This window comes from Cervus canadensis, chromosome 21, assembly GCF_019320065.1.
Source record: "Cervus canadensis isolate Bull #8, Minnesota chromosome 21, ASM1932006v1, whole genome shotgun sequence".
Classification (NCBI taxonomy): Eukaryota; Metazoa; Chordata; class Mammalia; order Artiodactyla; family Cervidae; genus Cervus; species Cervus canadensis.
Genome location: NC_057406.1, coordinates 52,201,120 through 52,224,389, shown reverse-complemented (window position 1 = coordinate 52,224,389; position 23,270 = coordinate 52,201,120). Strand labels below are relative to the sequence as shown.

The 23,270-nt window shown below is 37.7% G+C and overlaps 1 protein-coding gene across 7 annotated transcripts in view; it reads left to right on the top strand.

Moving 5' to 3' along the window:
* The window catches only part of SLC41A2 (solute carrier family 41 member 2), a 130,899-nt gene that overhangs the window by 102,923 nt on the left and 4,706 nt on the right, over positions 1–23,270 (top strand). For all 7 annotated transcript variants that reach the window (XM_043440969.1, XM_043440975.1, XM_043440972.1 and 4 more), the window contains one exon: positions 882–1,030. In XM_043440969.1, coding sequence (XP_043296904.1) covers positions 882–1,030 — 149 coding nt within the window. The remainder of the gene's footprint in view (positions 1–881; positions 1,031–23,270) is intronic.

Below are 23,270 nucleotides of genomic sequence, written 5' to 3'. Positions count from 1 at the left end.
TGGGGTTGCAGAAAGTCTGACACAGCTGAGCAACTAACCACATAGCACACACTCTTTTATACATTAATCTTTTTGACCTTTCTAAATGTAGGCATTGGTCCCCAACAAGCAGAATGAGAGGGGATAACCTCAGTTACAAGGACATTGTTATGTCCCAGGCATATGCTATCCAAAAAACTAAACCACAATTTTATTTTGCTCATTTTTGGCTGCACTATGTGGCAGGCATGCAGAATTTATGCAACCGGGGATCAAACCTATGCTCCCTGTCGTGGAAGCTCAGAGTCTTAACCACTGGACCACCAGGAAAGCCTCTAAACCACAATTTTAAACCTCACAATTCTTGACATTTTTTTTCTGATGAAAATAAATGTATTGTAATAAGTGTAACTTTTGAATGAGGTTCAGAAATACCCAGTCTTTTAATAGCAGTGAAGACTTCTAAAGGAAAAATAAAATTAAAATATTTAATGACCAAAAAACCTCTATTAGAAGATGATTAGGTATCATTTAGTTATTAAAATGAACAATAATAAGGAATTAAATGATGTAGAATAAAAATACGTTCCAGTACTTTAAGAACTTCATATTTTTTCTTTTGTCTTCCCTCCGTTTTTATAATGTTATAGTTTGATCAGTGTTCTTCACAGCAAGCTTTCATCAACCACCTTTCATTTAATTAATATATAACATATAGGGAAAATTTCTAAAAATTAAGCAAATTATAAATAGTTAAAATTTATTTTTAGCAATTGAATTTTATGTGATTCTGTGCACTATAGTAGTAATAACTTGAAGTAATCCTCAAATTTTAATAACTATGATCTATTATTCACCAATACATGATTTTGTTTTAACAACTTTTATATTTTATATTACAGGAGTAAACAATAAGTCCGCTCAAGTTCTACTGCTTTTAGTGATACCTGGACATTTAATTTTCCTCTACACTATTCATTTGATGAAAAGTGGTCACACTTCTTTAACTGTGATCTTTGTAGTAGTATACTTATTTGCTGCTGTATTACAGGTAAGAGACAAAACTTCTTGTAATTTCTTTTATGTTCAGATTAATGTTAAAGTATAACTAAGGCTAAAAGCACAAGAAATTTTTTAACATTTCAAAAATCAGCTGAATGTCTTCTTATTGATCTTCTTAAAACTGATAACATTTAATACAATTTGATCAATAAACCTATTAGATTTCCTATTTTCTGGATTCTGTGTCCCCCCCCCCCTTTTTTAATTCTCTTCTTTAGTATGAATGTGTCTTGGCAGATAAATTCCTGAGGACGAGTGCTGCATAGGAGAAAAATTTTTGAATCTTTGCATGTTGTAAAATGCTTTGAATAGGTTGACTGGATATAAAATTCTGTTTCTTTTAAATTTTCTTTTAAAATTTTGAAAGCAAGGAGAAAACTTCTTTGCTTTTTAACTTGTGTTACTGTTGAAAAGAAGAGCAGATGCCATTCTCACTGCTGATCTCATGATACAAAACTACTTTTATCTTTCTAGAAGTTTCTAGAAAGAAAATCTTTCCCTTTTCCCTGTTGTTTTTAAATTTCTTCTGGTACTTATCTATGAGTTTTAAAGTAATATACCTAAGTTTCTAGTTCATGTTTAATTCCCTTTAGACTTTTCCTAACAAAAGTTGAGGATTTGGGGGCTGGTATAATGCTGTATCTTTCCCACATGGTTATATCACAGTTTGGGGTTAAATTGGTAGTCAGTGTTTCTGTCACTGGGTCTATCTAAACATTGTTTGGGCTTCCTTGGTGGCTCAGATGGTAAAGAATCTGCCTGCAGTGCAGAAGACCTGGGAGATTCCTGAGTTGGGAAGATCCCCTGGAGAAACGCATGGCAACCCTATAGTGTTCTCCGGTGTTCTTGCCTGGAGAATCCCGATGGATAGAGGCGCCTGGTGAGCTACAGTCCATGGGGTTGCAAAGTGTCAGACACGACCAAGCAACTAACACACACAAGCGTTGTTCACTACAGAGCCAAATAATGTATTATATTTCCTTTTTGTGTATTTTATTTTTCTTAGGGTTAATAATCACTTCTTTTTTCATTTGCCTCATTTTCTAGAAACCCATCCTTAATTTTTTCCAACTGTTCCATCTTTATTTTAGCTTTTTAGCCATGGCTTCTTGCTAAGCTCTGTAGGATTTAGTACCTCCTACTTTGAGAAATCCTAACTTAGGAGATGCATTCAAAGAATTCTTTGAAAAGGTATCATATGAATTTGGCCTTCAAGGGGTTTGTAGGAGTGGGACTGGAGGATAAGTGTGTGGAATTATTAATATTCCTCAAAACAAAACTGCATTGACAGTGATAATGTTAACCAAATTAACTGACATCTACCATGTTATCTATATGACCAGTGTTGTTCTAAGTGCTCTACATGTAGAGATTTATTTTATTCTCACAAATACTCTATGAGATTTGTTCTTCTGATATAAATCAGTGATTTTAAAAGTGAAGTACATGCAAAACAATACATTGTGTACATAAAGGAAAGATGAAAACTTCTTATGTATGTCTACCTCATTTGTTTAAAGTATTTCTTCTGTTTTTATGATTGCTTTACAATAAGCATATTATCACAGTGTTAAGTAAAGTATACTTATTTATACTGAAGGACTGCATAAGCTAAAACTTTTGGAGATTACTGAGTAAAAGCATAGAGATGATAGAGCACAGAACTTAAGCCAGAAAATGAAAGTAATTCACACAGCAGATCTAACTAAAAGAAGAGATGAGAAAAGGTTAAGAGGGTAGATTAGGACCAACATAAAAAGGTCTTAAATGCTCAACAAGGGAGACAAGAATCTACTCATAAAGTAACAAAACCCTTGTGACTTTATTGATGTTTTAACTTTTCTATAATGATTTATAGTGCTCGAGATTTTATTAGATGTCCCCTGTCAAATCATTCACTCATTTATTCCTTCAGTAAGCCTTAGTTCTGTTCATGATACTAGATGCAGATATGGGCTTTAAATCCCAGGATGTATAAATTCAGGCCCTATACTCAAAGACTCACAGCCTGAAGAGAAGACTACTGAACAAATAACTGTATTATAATGTCATGTAATATAAATAAATGCTGGAAATAGCTATGCATAATTTGCTGTCAGAGGTTGGGGAAAAAAGCAACTAATCCTATCTGGGGAGTAATATTTTTCTACTGTTCAGTAGGAACAGAAGTTATTTCAAATGCGTTTTTACTACTGGCTATCTTTATTGCTGTATATGCTATGGTCATTTATTATAATTTATTTTCTCCATGTATGTTAGTATTATGAAAAATATGCTTTCCTCAATCTGATGGGAAATATTTAAGAGACCATTCTTTGGTCTATTAAACACACCATTTTTAGAGTAAGTTCCTATTTGTAACTTTACCTCTTTACCTCATGGATGGATTTGACGTTTATCTTTATGGTTCTTTGCCAAGATAGTGTCATGCACCATTTCATTTAAGTTCATGAAGGATATAAGACATTTATCTGAATTTACACAAATGTTAGATTTCAACCTTATACTCACAGTATACCTATATGTCTTTTGTTAGCCTCTGATGTAAATTCTGATTGTGGGTACATGCTCGGTTGTGTCCAACTCTGTGACCCCAGGGACTGGGGCCCTCCAGGCTCCTCTGTCCATGGAATTCTCCAGGCTTGAATACTGGAGTGGGTTGCCATTTCCTTCTCCTGGGGGTTTTCCTGACCCAGGGATTGAACCCCTATCTCTGGCATTGGCAGATGGGTTTTTTACCACTGAGTCAGCTGGGAAGCCCAAATTCTGATTAATAAAGTTTGAAAAACTAGAGTTAAGGAAAGAGTAATTACTAATCTCACTGTGTCTCCAAACCTCCTCTGTAAAGTGGGAGGAATATAGACAGTCCAACTTAAAATGATTTTCCAACTTTATGATGTGCAAAAGCAATAATGCATTCAGTGGAAACCATACTTCAGTTTTTGAATTTTGATCATTTCCCAGGCTAGTGATACTTGATATAATCCTGTCTTAAGACGCGGGCAGTGACAGTGAGCCACAGTTCCCAGTCGGCTGTGTGATCATGAGGGCAACCAACCAATAAACCGATCCACTTAAGACCATTCTGTACCCAGACAACCATTCTGTTTTTCACTTTCAGTACAGTAGTCAATGAATTATATCAGCTATTCAGTACTTTATTGTAAAATAGGCTTTGTGCTAGATGATTTTGCCCAGCTGTAGAATAATGTTAGTGTTCTGAGCATATTTAAGGCAGGCTAGGCTAAGCTCTGATGTTCAGTAGGGTAGCTGTATTAAATGCATTTACAGTGTTTTCAACTTACCATGGTTTTTTTTGGATGTGACCTCATCATAAGGTAAGGAAGGTCTGTAGTAGTACCTGCATCATAGGCCCTTTGGAGGATTAAATGATTTAATTACTTGGCTTCATAGTGCGTGCTATATGAGTGTTGGCTGATGCTGTTGTTATTGTTATTGTTATTTAACAGAATTATAAATGGTGAGTCATTAATCTCTGAGTGACAATTGAAATTTTTTTAAACTTGTAGTGTTGATTGAATTTTCTTATGTGTCTTTTACAAGTTTCATTTTTATGAGTTTGTATTTTTATTTCTCCCCAAGAATTAGATACCTGCCAGAGAAGATCTTTGTTTTTGTACCTGACATTGTATTAGTCCAATGGAATAGTTTAGAATCTGCTTGTAAATTCTCAATGCAAATCTTCATGCTCCAGCACTGATATATCTAACACACACATGCGCACACACATTCACGTATCTCTGTGAGGCTTGAGGTTTAGATTAAAAATCTTGACCTTTCCCTGCCTCCTTCAGTAGTCCAAATAAGGAAGAATAAATAAAAACTTTTTAAAGATGAAGAACTCTTCACCACTTAAGACATGCATTTTAATACTCTTTACTCAGCTGGCTTCCTTTTATGATCTAGGTTTAAACTTATATTCAAAATCTTGGTTGAAGTCCCAGCTCTTACTTAAATATTTCCACACCTGCCTTCCCATCACTAAAATCTGTATTTTGATTAGCTATTCCATAGTAAAATTTTCTAATGCATGTTTAATTTTTCTCCATCTAGATTCCTACCTCCTTGAGGGTGGAGACCAAGCCTTCTGGTATTCTCCACAGGACATGATAGGATGGTTTGGTTTTGGTTTTTGATTGGGGTATGATTGCTCTGCAGTGCTGTGTTGGTGTCTGCCCCACAGCGGAGTGAATGAGCTGTGGCATAGATCCTCCCCTTTCGGGGCGCCCCCCCCCAGCGCCGTCCCAGGTCATCACACAGCACCGCAGGTCGTCACAGAGCCTGCAGGTCGTCACAGAGCCCCGGGCTGAGCGCCCTGCGCTGGACCACAGGCTCCCACTCGCTGTTTGTTTCACGCGTGGTCGTGTAGATACGTCGCTGTTGCTCTCTCAATGCAATTCTTGACACTTCACTCTCTTCTCAGACTAGTATTCTTTAAGGAAACTTCCCCCACCACCTAATTCCTCACCCAACAAAATGAAGTAAATCCACTTGAAAGAAACTTGATATCGAACTTATTACAGTGACATAGTGACAATTCTTTGCAGTATTTCTGCACTTACTCAGGTGTCATCTTCCTGGAAGTCTTTCTTGCATACCTAATTTGGTCTAAGTGCGTTTATTCTCTGTTCCCATGGTAGCCTGTGAACACCATTACCCTAGCTTTTCCACATTATATTGACATTATCTGTTCATGTGTCTGTCTCACCCATTCTACAGAAGGGGTCTTTGTTTTACTCTTCCTTTTTTTTTTTTTTTTTTTTGTCTCTGGCACCTTGCCCCATCTCTAGTGCTCAATTAGTGTTTGTTAAACTAAATGACTATATCTTGCTAGCTCTGTTTCCCTCTTCGGGAAGAGAAAAGTTTACAACTGTATTTAGGTACCAGAAATTCCAGAAAAACTGGGAAATCTAAATTTTCTCTTGCTCCAAATTTTGTCTTTCGCTGACGTAGGTATTTAAAATAAAAGGCAATGAAAAATAAAACACAAAATACCACAAATTCTGTTGGCATCCAGTTAGAATTGTAAGGATTTGCTGAAATGTTTAGAGATGAAATAACTTAAATGCTTAGAGATGAAATATAGTGCAATTTCCCTTTAAGGGAATGTGCAAGGTTGACTTCAGATAAAGCAGAACTGGAAATGAGTTGGAAATGGATGCAACTGAGGGAATAGGACTTGAGAGTGGTGTGGTGTCCCCACACCATATTCTGCTTTTGTGTATGTTTGAATTTTTACATAGTAAGGAATTTTTAAAATGTTGTTTATTTACTTGTTTTTGGCTGTGCTGGGTCTTCATTACTGCCTGCAGGCTTTCCCTAATTGTGGTGCGCGGGCTGCGAATCGCTGTGGCTTCTCTTGTTGCAGAGCACAGGCTCTGAGGCTTTAGTACTTAAGGTTCACAGGCTTAGTTGCCACTCAGAGTATGGGATCTTCCCAGACTAGGGATCGAACCTGTGTCTCCTGGTGGATTCTTAGCCACTGGATCACCAGGAAATCCAGTAAGGAGTTTTTAAAATTAAGGTTTTTCAGAGCATATTGACTTAGTAATTTTGGTCCTGTGGCTGATTATTTCTTAAAGTAAAAAACTTGAGTTTGAAATTGTTTGGGACTTAGAATGGTTGAGTTCATGTTTTTTTTGCCCCAGGTGCACATTGATTCCGTTTTTTGAAACTGTTTTTTAAATTTAAAAATCTGCATACTTAAAAAAAAAAATCTACATACTTGTCACCAATTTCCTTGTTTAGGTATTTATCCTGTGTCTTGAAATTAGAAGGACCCTAATGAATGTGCTTTTGTGATGTGAAGTTAAGTCCGCATAAAGTCAGTAGGTGTGATGGATTGTGCTCTTACTCTTGTTCCTGCCCGGAACCCAGGAGCAGCCAGGGTGATTGGAATATGTCAAGGCTGGAGTAATGTGCCGAAGGCATTCAGTTTAGTTCACCACCAGCAACACTGCATTTTGAGGTTTTTTTTGTTTTCTCAACATTAAGAATGGGTCGGCACTAAACTGACCATGCTGATCACCCATTCTACCTTTTATGCCGTCAGTCAGCATTTATGGGACTGCTGGCTGTGGCTAAGGGTACAGTTGCTGGCTTTAAATGAGAATTTTTCATCTGTATCAAATTAGCTCACGGAACCCACAACTTCGATTTCGTAGAACCAGAGTGTATACTTTCTTCTGCAGACTTAGGGGTGATTGGATTCCTTCTTGCCAGTCAGTCATTGCCTCTGCCTTCACATCTTATTTATTCAACTGCTCCATTGACTGCTCAGAACCTGTTAATTTGTGAAATCAAAGGCATAAAACAGTATTCCAGGCTATGACGGACCTTGTTTGCCTTCCTTATAAGGTGTGCAAAAGAGAATTTTGATATCTCCTCAGGGTTTTCTAATTCATTTATTTGCCTCATTCCCTGCAGTCTTTTTCAAAGATGTAGTACCTGGACAGCATAATACACCTGAGAAGGTACAAAGATAACTGTCAATCAAATAAGCAGACTGATGATCTCCTCATCAAAGAAAGAAAAGCATTCATTGCAGTTCATTTCCCTATTTAAAACCTCTACTAGGTCACTTTAGTGTTTGAAATCCTAAATATGCTTCCTTTGTCTGTGGAGAGATAAAAGCTTAAACTTTGGATGACATAACCTACAAAAGGTAAAAAGATAGGCCCATATGGAGTATATTAATATTTGTTCTGCTATAAAATAGTTCAGTGGGAAAGAAAAATGAGACTTTTCTAGCCCGAGAGGCCTATTAAATTCCAACAAAGTGTTTGTTAATATAATTTGGAAAGAATGAAGCAAAACCATTTCTAAATGAAAATTTTAATTCCCTCTTTTAGGCACCGATTGTTTCATATTGAAAATTAGTTTGCTAAGAACTTTTCTAAACTCCCAGCAGTACCAAATACCATGGGAAATTCTTGTGAACATTTGTGGAAAACCTGACTCTGTCTGTTCTTTAACATGGGGGAGGCAAAATGTTTCCCTTCAGTGGTGGAATGATGAATTCTCACCTCATAAAGGTGAAAATATAAATATCAGGATTTTACCCACTGTATAATGCTTATGATCTTCCAAGCATGGTGCTAGTCACTGTACAAAAGAAATAGAAGATATTGTCCCTGCCCTGCACAGGCTTCTCTTAGCTGTGGGAAATGAGATTTAAATGCATGAAATAATTAGAGAGGAGCTGAAGACTTAACCTCCTTATAACAGTAAGTTATAAGCATCTTCCCGTATACCTTCAGAATCAAACTTTACATTTATGCATGGATTTCATTCTTTAAAAGTGCTTTAGTAGGTTTGGGGTGGGGGAGTGGTTTAAAAGGGAAGATCAGAGTATACATTATATCTCATGAGAAGCTTGAATTAATATCAGTAAATATGAAACTTCCCTTAGCAAAACAGTAATACTTATACTTGTTTCTTTAAAAATATTTATTTATTTGGCTGCACCAGGTCTTAGTTGTGGCATTTGAGATCTAGTTCCCAGACCAGGGATCGAACCCAGGTCCCCCCCTGCATTGGGAGCACAGAGTGTTAGCCACCGGACTACCAGGGAAGTCCCATGTACTTCTTATTAATATAATTTTAAAAGCAGAAGTCTCTTTAGTTTTTACTGCTGTCTTTTCAGTAGGCAGTGTTTTGTTTTGTTTTTTCATTTTATGAAAGTGAAAAGTAAATGTGAAAGTCACTCAGTAGTGTCCAACTCTTTGTGACCCCATGGACCGTGGTCTGCCAGGCTCCTTTGTCCGTGGAATTCTCCAGGCAAGAATACTGGAGTGGGTAGCCATTCCCTTCTCCAGGGAGTCTTCCCAACCCAGGGTCAAACCTGGGTCTCCCACATTGAAGGCAGATTCCACCAGGGAAGCCATTTTATACTTAGATGCCAATTGCACCACCTTCCAAGGATGTTCATGTTTTCTCAAGAAAAAATATTCTCAGCAAAGCCCAAGCCCAATTTAAATGAGCAAATGAATGACTCTCATAATAAAATTAATAATCTGAATATTGAATAATGAACTTCCTAAGAAGTGTTTCTGTTTCATAAATAATAGTTCACTTGTTTTGAGATCTGTGTTGGTAACATGAACATGGTCACAGCACAAATGCAGATTAAGAGTAAAGAAACATCTTCCATTTTTCATCTAGTAGAACATGCTTGGGGCAGAAATATGGTCCATGTACTTCCTAACAGAAACAACATCTTAATTGGCAATGTCTTAGTACTGAAGTCACATTCACATGATTCATCGTCATTATTTTAACTACAAAGATAAATGAATAAATGTTTTCACAGAAGGAAAGTATTTATAAACGTTTAAACCACCACATATGTTGCATACAAAGGACAAAGGAGAAAAAGGGAAGATAAGATCAATGTGCAGAACATTGCAGAAACATCACAGAGCTCTTCATAGTCAGAGCAGAGTCTGAATTTCTGCTCTGCTGCTTATTTCATGACTTCAGTCAAGTTTCGTAACATCTCTGGCCTTATTTTTTCCCCTCCCTCAGAGAATAGTGAGGAGGACTAAGCTAATGTATAAAGTGATTGGTAGAATTAGTGCGTGTTCAGTCGTGTCCAACTCTTTGCAACCCTGTGGATTGTAGCCCACCAGGCTCCTCTGTCCATAGAATTTTTCAGGCAAGAATACTGGAGCAGGTTGCCATTTCCTACTTCAAATTATGATTAGAGAGACAGGCATAAACCCTGACTGTCTTGGGCAAACCAGAAGTAGAGTGACTGCAGTGATCAGTCAGATCCCTTCCTGCATTTCCAATAGCTGATTTTGTGAATTCCCACTCCTCCAATAAAGATGATTTGTTACAAAGCATTGTTGTACATAGTTAGTAATGTATGTGCTAATATTAAAATTATCTGGCAACTAAGACAGTGTTTGATATTAAAGTCCATAATTGCTACTAAGGTAATATTAAGTTCAGTTGGCTTTTATGGGTTAGCCAGGGAGCCCAGGCAACACATAAAGTGTTATTTTCCTGAAAAATTGTGTTCTAAGTCCAAATAGCTAATTTTGAATTAGTCTGTTTTTCTGTTAGAAACTATCTGTTTTTGCATTTGTTCAGCCTAAAACAATCTTCGGGTTCCCAGGTGCATTCTGTGTTCTATTATCTCTGTATTTTACCTAAAAGTCTGTATTTACCTATTTCTGCCACAGTGTGACTTGTTATTTTACAGTGTCCAGCTTTATCTCCTCCTGATCTGTGGCTTTTGAGAGGAAAAGAGTACCGATTCTCTTGTATGTAAGCCAGCGTATCTCATTATCACCTAAGTTGTTCATTCTGAAAATTTTCCTTCTCTTGACAATTCCCTTTGTGAGGTTTGGTGCTCTAGCTACTTTTTCTATATATATATATATAGAGAGAGAGAGAGTTTACAAAATGGTAATAGCAAATACTTATATAGCATATATTCTGAGCCATGCACTCTACTAGGCAGTTCATGTACATGAGCTCACTTTGAATACTCACCACAACCCAGTGAGGTAAGTTATAACTAGTTTCCATTTACAGATGAGGCAGTTGATGTGGAGAAGTTGAGCGACTGGTCCAAGTCCACACAGCAAGATAGAGTCTGGATCCAGTGAACACTGCTAACCACTGTATTTTACAAGAATACGTTTAACACTGTTGTGCTCCTAGTGAGGGCCGTAGTATTTAGGATGTAGTTTTTGAAGATTTATAGCTGCCTCTTCTCTCTGGTTTCGTTAGCTCTTCATAGTTCTTCCAGTCTGGTGTTCTGCCTCTAAAGGGCATTCATTCCACAGAGTTTACTTAGGATCTATGCCTACTGAAGTTAAGTAGGAATCCAGGCAAGGCCATAAATATATCCCAAGAGAAGGACTCAGTGCTATGGAATTTCAGTAGTGGGAGGGTATTTTTCTAGGTGGGGAGGGAAGCTTTATTTTATTTTTAATTTTTTCTTTTTTTGGCCACACCGCGAGGCATATGTGGTCTTAGTTCCCCAACCAGAGATTGAACCCATGCCCTCTGTGTTGGAAACTCCAAGTGTTAACTGCTGGACCGCTATGGAAGTTCCAGGGAAGTTTTATAATGGATAAAATTTTGTTTCTTGCAATCCACAGAAAATGCCATTTTTGCAAAAGGGAGTTGTTATTGTTCAGTCACTAAGTTGTATCCAACTCTTTGCAACTGCATGGACTGCAGTTTGCCAGGCTTCCCTGTCCTTCACTGAATAAATGAGAAAACCCAGGGTAAGGTGATAGTAATAGTTGTCAGCAATTGTAAGAAAATTTACAGAAATAGTAAAAAAGTTTCTGGAGCAAAGAGTTTATGGATGGGAATAATGGAAAATAAGGTTGAAAATTTCAGATTATGATAAGATCATAAAAGGGTCTTGAAGTCCAGACTGAAGAGTTCAGTTTATTCTACAGAATGAAGATTTTCAACATTTTTCCCATTCCCAACAAACTTGAGAGATCTGATGCACTCCTCAGAAGCGGCATCATATAATGTGGAAGGGCTTGAGCTTTGGTTTCCCCACTCATTGCCTATGTCAGGTTGATCAAGGTAATTTCTCATCTGTAAAAAGTGGCTAAGGATAGACCTCTACCCTTCCCTGTCCCCAGTAGTGTCTTATTATTATAATATCATTGTCTCTAGTGGCTGCGGACTACTGGGGCAGTAAGTATCAGGTTATCAATGAGAGGATCAGAATCTGGAGGAATCTAGTGCTGAATCTCTTTCATGATTCTAATACCCAACTCATTCCTTGCACTCATTCTTCTAAGTAAGGACAATGTAGCCATATGGTGGCAATGTGGCCATAATTGGAATCCCAGGATAACCACCCAGTCAGTTCAGTTCAGTCGCTCAGTCGTGTCCAACTCTTTGCAACCCCGTGAACCGCAGCACACCAGGCCTCCCTGTCCATCACCAACTCCCGGAGTTTACTCAAACCCATGTCCATTGAGTCGGTGATGCCATCCAACCATCTCATCCTCTGTCGTCCCCTTCTCCTCCTGCCTTCAATCTTTCCCAGCATCAGGGTCTTTTCAAATGAATCAGCTCTTTGCATCAGGTGGCCAAAGTACTGGAGATTCAACTTCAACATCAGTCCTTCCAGTGAACACCCAGGACTGATCTCCTTTAGAATGGACTGGTTGGATCTCTTTGCAGTCCAAGGGACTCTCAATAGCTGAGCAAGTCAATTGACTTAACCTTGAGCAAGTTACTTAATTCCTTGGGGGAGTCTTATTGTTCTTGCCTGTAAAATGAGGATAATGTTTCCTCTTTTCACAGTAGTTATAATGTTTAAATACCTGGCACATAGTAGGCCCCTATTATATGGTGCAGTTATATCTTTTTTTAATTATGAAAGTGAAAGTTGATTAGTCGTGTCTGACTCTCTGCGATCCCATGCAGTGTATAGTCCTTGGAATTCTGTAGGCCAGAATACTGAAATGGGTAGCCTTTCCATTTTCCAGGAGATTTTCCCAACCCCGAGATCAAACCCAGATCTCCTGCATTGCAGGCGGATTCTTTATCGGCTGAGCCACAAGGGAAGCCCAAGAATACTGGAGTGGGTAGCCTATCCCTTCTCCAGGGGATCTTCCTAACCCAGGAATCATACCAGGGTGTCCTGAATTGCAGGTGGATTCTTTACCAATTGAGCTATCAGGGAAGCCTTTAATTATGACATTAAGTCAAATCCTATTCCCAGATGCCATCTCAAAGGAAAGAGCTAAGCAATGAAGAGATTTTAACAGGTTGTCTGATTTCACGCACATTTTTCCTCCTTCATCAGGATTTAAATCCACCAGATTCCAGCTGGGAAGTAAGGACCCCTGAATTCTTCCTGTGTGACTCTTCGGCCCCTGTCTGTTCGTGGGTTTCTGTCTGCCAGCTTGGGTTGAGTGGAAACTGTGAAGAGAATGATAAAGGAAACATAAAGGGAGACCTATAGTTCCATGGAATTATTTTTTCTAGTTGTAAAAATATCTAGTTTAACTTTAGGAGTTGGTTAATATAGTGAAAGAAGGAAGTTGAAACAGGTGATTTTTTGAGATTCCTTTTTAGCCCTGTTTCTCTGTCACTCAGTAGTGTCTGACTCTGTGACCCCATGAACTGTAACCCTCCAGGCTCCTCTCTCTCTGGAATTTTCCAGGCAAGAATATTGGAGTGGGTTGCCATTGCCTACTCCAGGGGATCTTCCTGACCCAGGGATCAAACCTGGGACTTTAGCCCTGGGATTACCTTTTTTTTTGTGATACAATACTGTGCTATGCTATTATAGCTTAGATTATAGGATCTTAAAATTGAGATACTTTCCTAAATCCATATTTATGATTCATTCTCTGGAGAGGTATAATTGGGCTCCAGACCAGTAAACAAAGAAGGTGGAACAGCTGCCTGCCTCATCAGGGGCATGGCATGCCAGAGCCCCGGGGAGCAAGACATTCAGAAAGAGAGCTCTTTTCCACCCTGCCAAGCCTGACGCTGTTAGGACCAGAGAGGCTGAGGCTTCTTTTTCTCGTGTTCTGGTTAAGGATGTTACTTCTGTGCTCTGAGCTCTGCCGCAATTGCAGACATGACTTAGAGGAATTTTCACAACATCTGCTTAAAAAAAAAAAAATCTTATAACACAGCTATGTGAAAGTACTGGCTTGAAAAGCATAAAAACTATCTTTTAAGAAATTTGTGAGAATAAAATCTTGGTTGGTTGTGACCCTGGGATATTCAGCCGGACAATATTGACCTGAGTGATTCAATCATTAAAATTTTTTTCCTATTTAAAAAAATAGATGTTTAGCACCATTCTTCCTTTTTATCTTAAAAATAGTTCTGCATAACAAAGCTAATCAAACTTGTGATTTTTGTACCATATAGGGAAATATGTAAAAGCAGAAAGTAAAGATTTTTGCATTTTTAAAAGGGGTGTTTAAAAGAAGTCAAAAAATGATGGGACTATCATTCAGTATTTGAAGTAAAAAGACAAAATTGATTTTATTGCTCATCATTGTAAAGAAGCTAAGCTGGGAGCAGGCAAAACCTCTGCAAGCAGAGCAACTACTGGTCTTTCATAGGGTTTCAGGGATGCATGGAGTTCAGGGATGGGCAGATGTCCAGAAGCTTGGGTAGACAGATGTCCTCTGTTGAGGTCTGGATACTTGGGTGTGACTACTATTGGTAGTTGGTCCTCAGAGGTGTATTTATTGGACCCAATGTGTTCCTAATTGCCTACTTCAGGAGCAAGGACTGTCGTTGATTGGCTTCCTTCTAAATGTTCTCAATAAGGCAAGTTGTTTATTGATTGAATGAACATAAAACCAGTTCTGGTGGCTTCTTGTTATTATAGCCAAAGATCAGTCTTTTCCTGGGAGTGTGGGAACTTTTTACTTTCTCAGTCTCCACTTTGTTCCTCACTCAGTCAAAGCTGCAGAGTATCATTAAGGATTAACCAGAACTTCACTTTTGTTGTTAATTCTTCCTGAAAGTAGCGTATCTGATTTTCAATTTGAGTCCATCAGTATAGGAGGAGGGGTCTTTGAATTATTTATTGAAACATCCGATGGGACAGTGCCTGGGTTGAAACATTTCAGACATTGGATAATAAATGTTAAATATGAGATAAACAAGACTAATTAGAAGGAACTTCTAATTGTAAGAAGGAACTTCCCTGGTGAATCAGTGGTAAAGAGTCCACCTGCTAGCGCAGAGCCACAGGAGACATGGGTTCAGTCCCTGAGTTGGAGAGATCCCCTGGAGAAGGAAATGGCAAGCTGCTCCAGTATTCTTGCCTGGAAAATTTCGTGGACAGAAGAGCCCAGCGAGTTATAATCCATGGGGTCACAAAAGAGTCGGACTTGACTTAGCAACTACACAAGAACAAGAAGGAACTAGAATGTATTTCACTACCATAACCTGAGATTTTTCAGACCTGACCAAGAAAACACATCCCAATGATTCCCTTGGTATCCAGACTGCCTTTTCTTTTAGCTTAGACACAGATTGATTTCACCGGTAGCATTAATTTGGCTATAATGTGAATCATTCTAGTTGGCCAAAAGAAAGTCCAACACCATTCTCTTATCTGTAACAGTGGCTGTTCCTTTGCTGGGCTGGGGTGGGCGCTGTTTGCTCTGTGTGCTCAGCTCTTTGCTCTGAGAATCTTGAGTTAATAATCAGCCTCTGTGAGTCATCTGCTTCGGGAAGTGCTCTGGAAAACTTCAGTTGAGGTTCCCTATGGTGTTACTTTCCAGCTCTGCTTAAAGGTCTGTTCCATTTTTTTCCCCCAGAGAACAGAAGAGTATGTTGCTAGGTCAGGCTCATTCAGAGATTATGTATTATTCATCATCATAGACTCAGCATCCAGTCCCTGCCTGGTACAGTAAATATTTATAAAATGAATATTCAGCTTTTATTATTCTTGGATTATTTTTGGCATTTCGGTTATGTTTCTTTATTTAGAGTCTGATCTCACTGAAAGCAATAACCATGTCTTATTCTTCTCTTGCTGCTCCAGAAAGCTCATCATAGTGTTTTCTGTGTTAGATATAGATAAATATTTGTTAAATTGGATTCAAGATATATTGAGTGTACTTTGTTTGGGTAATAAGGCAAATACTTGACAAGATTCCTCATCTAAACGAGAGAATAAATCTGTTGAAGAGGTGAAATATATGCATAAAATTATTTGAAGATGATGCTTTTTTTAAAGAAGTATTAAATGTTTAACAAATACAAATAAAATATTCTGTAATTGACTACTTAAGTGTTATAACTGGGTTTTTTGGAAACAGCTTAACTGCTTAAATAGAATGCTAAATTTTATTGCTTTTAATGGATTTTTAAATTTTATTTTATATTGGAGTATAGTTGATTTACAATATTATGTTAGTTTCTGGTATACAGCAAAGTGATTCAGTTATATATATATCCTTTTTCAGATTCTTTTCTCATATAGGTTATTGGAGTATTGAGTTGAGTTTGCTGTGCTATACAGTAGTTCCTATTTGGTTATCTTTTTTATATATAGTAGTGTGTATATGTTAATCCCAACCTCCTAATTTATCCCCTTCCCCCTCTTCCCCTTTGGTATGATGTTTGTTTTCTAATTCTGTGAATCTGTTTCTGTTTTGTAAATAAGTTCATTTGTATCATCTTTTTGATTCCACATATAAGTGATATATTTGTCTTTCTCTGACTTACTTCACTTAGTATGATAATCTCTAGTTGCATCCATGTTGCTGCAAATGGCGTTATTTCATTCTTTTATGGCTGAGTAGTATTCCATCGTTTATAGGTACTACATCTTCTTTATCTGTTCATCTGTCAGTGGACATTTAGGTTGCTTTCATGTCTTAGCTATTGTAAATAGTGCTGATGTGAATATTGGGGTGCATGTAATCTGTTCAGTTATGGTTTTCTGCAAATACATGTCCAGGAATGGGGTTGCAAGGTCATATAATAGTTCTGTTTTTAAGGAATCTCCATACCGTTCTCCATAGTGGTTGTACCAATTTACATTCCCTCCAACAGTGTGGGAGGATTTCCTTTTCACAGATCCTCTCCTGCATATATTGTTTCTATATTTTTTCGTGATGACCATTCTGACTGGTGTAAGGTGAAACCTCATTGTAGTTTTGATTTGTATTTCTCTAATAATTAGCAGTGTTGAGCATCTTTCATGTGCTTCTTGGTCATCTGTTTGTCTTCTTTGGAGAAATGTCTATTTAGACCTTCTGTCCTTTTTTTTTTTTTTAAATTTTTTTTTTTGAGCTGTATAAGCGGTTTGTATATTTTGGAGATTAACCCCTTGTCAGTTGCATCATTTGCAAGTATTTTCTTCCATTCCATGGGTTCTCTTTTCATTTTGTTTATGGTTTCCTTTGCTGTGCAAAAACATTTAATTAGGTCCCATTTGTTTATTTTTGTTTTTATTTCCATTACTGTAGGAGACAGATACAAAAAATATTGCTGCACTTCATATCAAAGAGTGTTCTGCCTGTGTTTTCCTCTAGGAGATTTATAGTATTTGGTCTTTAATCCGTTTTCAGTTTATCTTTGTGTATGATGTTACAGACTGTTCATTCTTCTACATGTAGCTGTCCACTTTTCACAGCACCACTTTATTGGAGAGACTGTCTTGTCTCCACTGTATATTCTTGCCTTCTGTGTTGTAGATTAAGTGAGCATAGGTACACAGGTTTGTTTCTGGGCTCTCTGTCGTGTTTCATTGATCTAATGTCTGTTTTTGTGCCAGTACCATAATGTTTTGTGTCTTTTGTGTCTTTTTAGTATAGTTTGGAGTCAGGGAGCCTGACAGTCCAAAATCCCCATACTCTTAGATCACCACCATAAATATTTTGGTGTGCTATTTTAAAAAATTATTTCTCAGACTTGAGTTATGTATTAGAAAGACATTCAATAAATATTAATAGTTTTAAGTGATTTAATATTCTTTTTTCCCCTGAAATGTTTCTCTGGGCAACATTCTTGTTTGAAAAGGGAAGGTACAGAAGCAGAGCCATCTTCAGGCTTCAGGCAGAGGGTGAGGAAGGAACACTTGAGGTGTTCAGGATTTGATCTCTACTGATTGCATATTTTCCTAATATTTTATGGGTAGTAGCATCTTTAAAATAATTCTATTTAGCATGTAGTTCAGTTCAGGTCAGTCGTTGAGTTGTGTCTGAGTCTGCGACCCCATGGACTGCAGCAGCACGCCATGCTTCCCTCTCCCTCACCATCTCCTGGAGTTTGCTCAAGTTCATGTCCACTGAGTCGATGGTGCCATCCAACCATCTCATCCTCTGTCGTCCCCTTCTCTTCCTGCTTTCAAATTTTCCTAGCATCAGCATCTTTTCCAATGAGTTAGCTCTTTGCATCAGGTGGCCAAAGTATTGGAGCTTCAGTGTCAGTCTTTCCAATGAATATTCTAGGTTGATTTCCTTTAGGATTGACTGGTTTGATCTCCTTGCTGTCCAAGGGACTCTCAAAGAGTCTTCTCCAGCACCACAGTTCAGAAGTATCAATTCTTCAGCACTTAGACTTCTTTATGGTCCAACTCTCACATCCATACATGACTACTAGAAAAACCATAGCTTTGACTATGCAGACCTTTGTTGGCGAAGTGATGTCTCTGCTTTTTAATATGCTGTCTAGGTTTGTTATTGCTTTTCTTCCACGGACCAAGCGTCTTTTAATTTTGTGGCTGTAGTCACCGTTTACAGTGATTTTGGAGCCCAAGAAAATAGAGTCTGTCAGTTTCCATTGTTTCCCCATCTATTTGCCATGTGATGGGACCGGATGCCATGATCTTAGATTTTTGAATATTGAGTTTTAAGCCAACTTTTTCACTCTCCTCTCTTACCCTCATCAAGAGGCTCTTTAGTGTCTCTTTGCTTTCTGCCATTAGAATGGTGCTATCATCTGCATATCTGAGGTTGTTGATATTTTTCCTGGCAATCTTGATTCCAGCTTGTAATTCATCCAGCCTGGCATTTCACATGATGTACTCTGCATAGACGTTAAATAAGCAGGATGACAATATATAGCCTTGATGTACTCTTTTCCCAATTTGGAACGCATCCATTGTTCCATGTCCAGTTCTAACTGTTGCTTCTTGACCTGCATACAGGCTTCTCAGGAGGAAGCATGTAGTAGGCAGTCAATAACTGTTAATTTCCTCTAACAGTTTGTATGTTTTATTTCTGTCTTTTATTATTATTGTTATTAAACTAAGAGACATTTTATTTAGTTGGAATTTCTGCTGGATTTTCAGGTTATCGTTTCATAATATTAAGTGACCTTAGCTATTACTGGTCTTTGCATGATTGGAACGAAATAACATGGTCACATGACCAGTGGCAAGAATCACTGGGTTAATGTGCTGTGCTTAGTCGCTCAGTCATGTCCGACTCTTTGCAACCCCATGAACTGTAGCCCACCAGGCTCCTCTGTTCATGGGGACTCTCCAGACAAGAATACTGGAGTGGGTTGCCATGCCCTCCTCCAGGGGATCTTCCCAACCCAGGGATTGAGCCCAGGTCTCCACATTGCAGGTGATTTCTTTACCATCTGAGCAACCAGGGAAGCCCAGAGTTAATGATGCTTTGGCAAAAATTACTGTATTTTTAAAAAAAAGTTCCAACTGTGTATTAAATATTGAATAGATAAACAACAATGACATGCACATGATATAAAAAAGAATAATACAGTGACCACCAGGACACTCACTAGTCAGCTTAAGAATTAGGAAGTACCAGTAACCTAGAACCTACACCTTTTAAAGCTACCTCTGTGTTCCTTCCTCCTCCTCAAAGCAAGCTATTCATTCAGAATTATATAGCTAATGAGTGTTTGCTCTTCCTTATGATTCAGTGCATTTATTTGAATACCAAAAAACATATGTTTTTAGTTTTACATGGTTTTGAAACTTGTAAAAAATAGAATCATAGTGAATTCGTGCTAAGTGACTTTCTTCTTTTGCTCAGCATTGTATTTGAGATTCATTCATATGTGTACCTATTATTAACCTATTTTAGTTGGATCAAACCCACGTCTCTTGTGCTGCTTGCATTAGCAAGCAGATCCTTTACCACTGAGCAACCTGGGAAGCCTTAGATTATAATTTTTTTGCTATTAAAAATCAAGGCTGTGAATATTGTTATCTTGTCTCCTGAACACATTCTAAGGGTTTCTTTTGGATAGAAGACAGGTCCTTCCATTCTAAGAAGGTCTAACCATTTTTGTGCTATGGACTTCTTAAGAAGTTTGGTGACTATTATGGGCTCCTTCTCAATAAGTTTCCTTCATTTCCTACCTTCCCTAACCTCCTACCTCACAAAAATAATTTAGGCCAAAGAAAAGATGCTTTTATTTGTATGTCAGGAGTAGATTGAATTCCTGTTGACTAATAATCCTAAATTATTCTTAGCAGACATTTAAATATTATATTTTAATGAGTAGCATTTCTAGTCTGGAAACTGGATTAAGGAAGCACATTTTTATAGGTAAAATGAATTCTGCTTTTGTAAGTTAAGGCTTAGGAAGAAATGTACTAATTTGCTATTCCTTGTGTTTATTTGTATCATATTTCTAAGCATTCCTTTCCCAAAGAAATCATCTTTCTTCACATGATACACAAGCTGTTACTGGCAATGGGGCATTGAGGGGATGCTCATGGAGGAGAATGTTAATTCTAGCTCAGAAGAGGAACTGGCCAAGGAAATCAATTGTCCAAAGCAAATATATATATTCTTGTGCTTTATATATTTATTTAGATTCCAAATAATACACCTAGAACATGCATAAGTAGCTGGGGCTACAGAGTTGCCTTTTCAGGAGGTATATTTACCCAAAGAAGTTATGCATATTTCATAAAAACAAACAGACCATGTAAAAATACAGTCAACGCTTGGTTAGGTTTTTGATGTGTTTTCCCAGTAAAAAAGCATACATTCCTTATCATTTAGTTTGAAAATAAAACATGTTGCATTAAGAAGTATCTGATACTTACTGTGATTTTAATGATTCGTTTATACAGAGTGTTCCAAGAAACACTGATATCCTTTGTTAACTTGCCAAAAACAATACGTTTAAACCTGCTTGAACTTTAAGTCATCACAATACCTTTAAAAAGAAAGTTTATGGAGCACTGTTACCATTATTTAGTGATAGTGTCTTTAGGTATTTAATTATGTGGTATTTATTTTTATTTACCTTAATTATTAATTATTTATTTGCTTTAGAAGGAAATTTGTCTCCAGCTTCAGCAGAGCACTAACAAAATTAGTCATGGTAGAGAGTATGTTCCCAGAGAAAGGAACTTAATGTGACACAATACTTTATTTTCTTTTTTAAACAGAGACTTCAGCTTCATTTGTAATAACTTAGTTAAAACACACAAAATTTAAAATTTCATTCCTTCTCTCCATTGCCGTCTCCTATTACCGTGCTCTATTTTTCCCATGGTATCTATCATCTTTTAATATACTGTGTTATTTATTTGTGTTTTAAAATTTTTTCATTTGTTTCTCCCTGTTGGAATGTTAGCTGTGAAAGGGCAAAAATATTTGTTTATTTGTGTGTAGTACCTGACCCCATAGTAGATGCTCAATAAATGTTTGTTGAATGAACAAACCAATAAATAAATATCAAACAACTTATGCATTGAAAAAAAAAAGAAATTGCATGGGAAGAGAACTTAAGTTCAATTATGAGACTAAGAATGTGGGAGAGGTGGAGGAAGACGCGCTAAGTTAAGGAGAGCGATCCCTATGTGGTTTATGACCACAGATTTCTTGCCTTTGTACTTTAGAACTAAAACAGACCATGGAGACATCGATTCACTCATTTTAAAGAAGTCCAAACTAAGGCTTAGAAAGGTGAGAAGTCATGCTTCTGTTCCAAATTACCTTTTAAATAAAGGTGGTAAATTCTGAGACAGTGTAACAATTAACAATCAATGATGATGGCATTAATATTTATTGAGTGCTTATTGTGTACCAAACATTTGCTGAACCCTTTATATCTCACTTAATTTCTGCAGCTAGCCTGTGAGTCTCGTTTTAGTGATGAGGAAACTAATACTTAGAGGGCTCTTCACTTGTTGACAGAAACACAGTTACTCAATGATAGAGCCTCTTCAATACCAGCCATTAGCTGCAGGCTTATCATGTACAAGTGTTTTGCTGGAAACCAAGAGATCAAATAGAAAGAAGACGTGGTTTTCCCCTTCTGAGGAGTTACGTATTAGACCCCTGGAATGTAACAGCAAGATGTACGTATTAGATCAGTAGCTTTCAAATGTTTTTGATCTCAGTAAGAAATTTGTATTTCAATAAATGCACACATATTTATCCTGGAGGAGGGCATGGCAACCCACTCCAGTATTCTTGCCTGGAGAGTCCCGTGGGCAGAGGAGCCTGAAGGGCCACGGTCCATGGTGTCGTGATGAGCTTGACATGACTGAAGCGCCTGAGCACGCACGCACACACACATATTTATATGTTTTTTAAACATATACTTTCATAACTGAAATTAAAGTTTTATGAAATATCCTTACTGTGTGCTGTACATGCTAGTACTTTTTTTTACATGCTGATCCTTTCTATTCTATTTCATTATATTCATTTTATTCTATTTACTGTTTTAAGGCCAGTTACATTAAATTTGCTTCATAGCCCATGCATGCATCACCTATTGAAGCAAGATATTTTATGTATATTAACAAAAGATGTTTTATGTGTTAGGGGGGATAAAATGCTCAATACTGATAGTCCTCCAGAGCTCCTGTAGCTATTTCTTCTGTTATTTCTCTCTGTATTGTACTTGCATTGCTAATTTTGCTCTATCAATTTAAAAAAATATTTATGGACTCACACTTATGGTAGTGAGATTAGCTATCTAACTCCATGCTTTATTTCCCCAACTTTCAACCTCCTAATGCAGTAATGCTCAATTTTTAGATAATAAATACTATTTCTGTTCTATGCTGTAAATATCGTTGTTCACAGAGCCACATTGTGTATTACAGTACATTTCCTTTCTCTTTATCCCTCTTTAATTTTTTCCGGAGATAACTGCCCTGTTTTCTCACGTTCATAGCTTTCTGTGTGCGTGTTTGCTCGGTTGCTTCAGGCATGTACAACTGTGTGCAACCCCGTGGACCATAGCCCACCAGGCTCCTCTGTCCAAGGGATTCTCCAGGCAAGAATACTAGAGTGGGTTGCCATGCCCTCCTCAGCTTTCTGTATATGCATCTTTAATTTTTTCCCAAATGTCCCATCATATCTATCACCCACCTGTAATTAGTCCCTTCCCCCAAACTCTGTTATATGAGATAATTTCCCAGTGCACCTTTTTCCTGGAGACTTCACCTCCGGAAGACTCCAACCTCCAGCTCTGTCTGGTCTCTGTTCCCAGCCTACTGTGTCTGTCTCTCTCTGGAGCTTTCCCTCACTCTCTCTTAGGTTGGCACTTCTATTTTCTGCATCTCAGGTTTTTCTCTCTATTAAAAAATATATATATTTATTTGTTTGGCTGCGCCAGGTCTTCTTCGTAGCATACAGGATCTTTAGTTGTGGCATGTGAGATCTGGTTCCCTGCCCAGGTATCAAACGCAGGCCCCCTGCACTGGGACCATGGAGTCTCAGCCACTGGACCTCCAGGGAAGCCCCTCAGGTCTTTCTCTTTCTTGGTTCTCGCCCTCATTT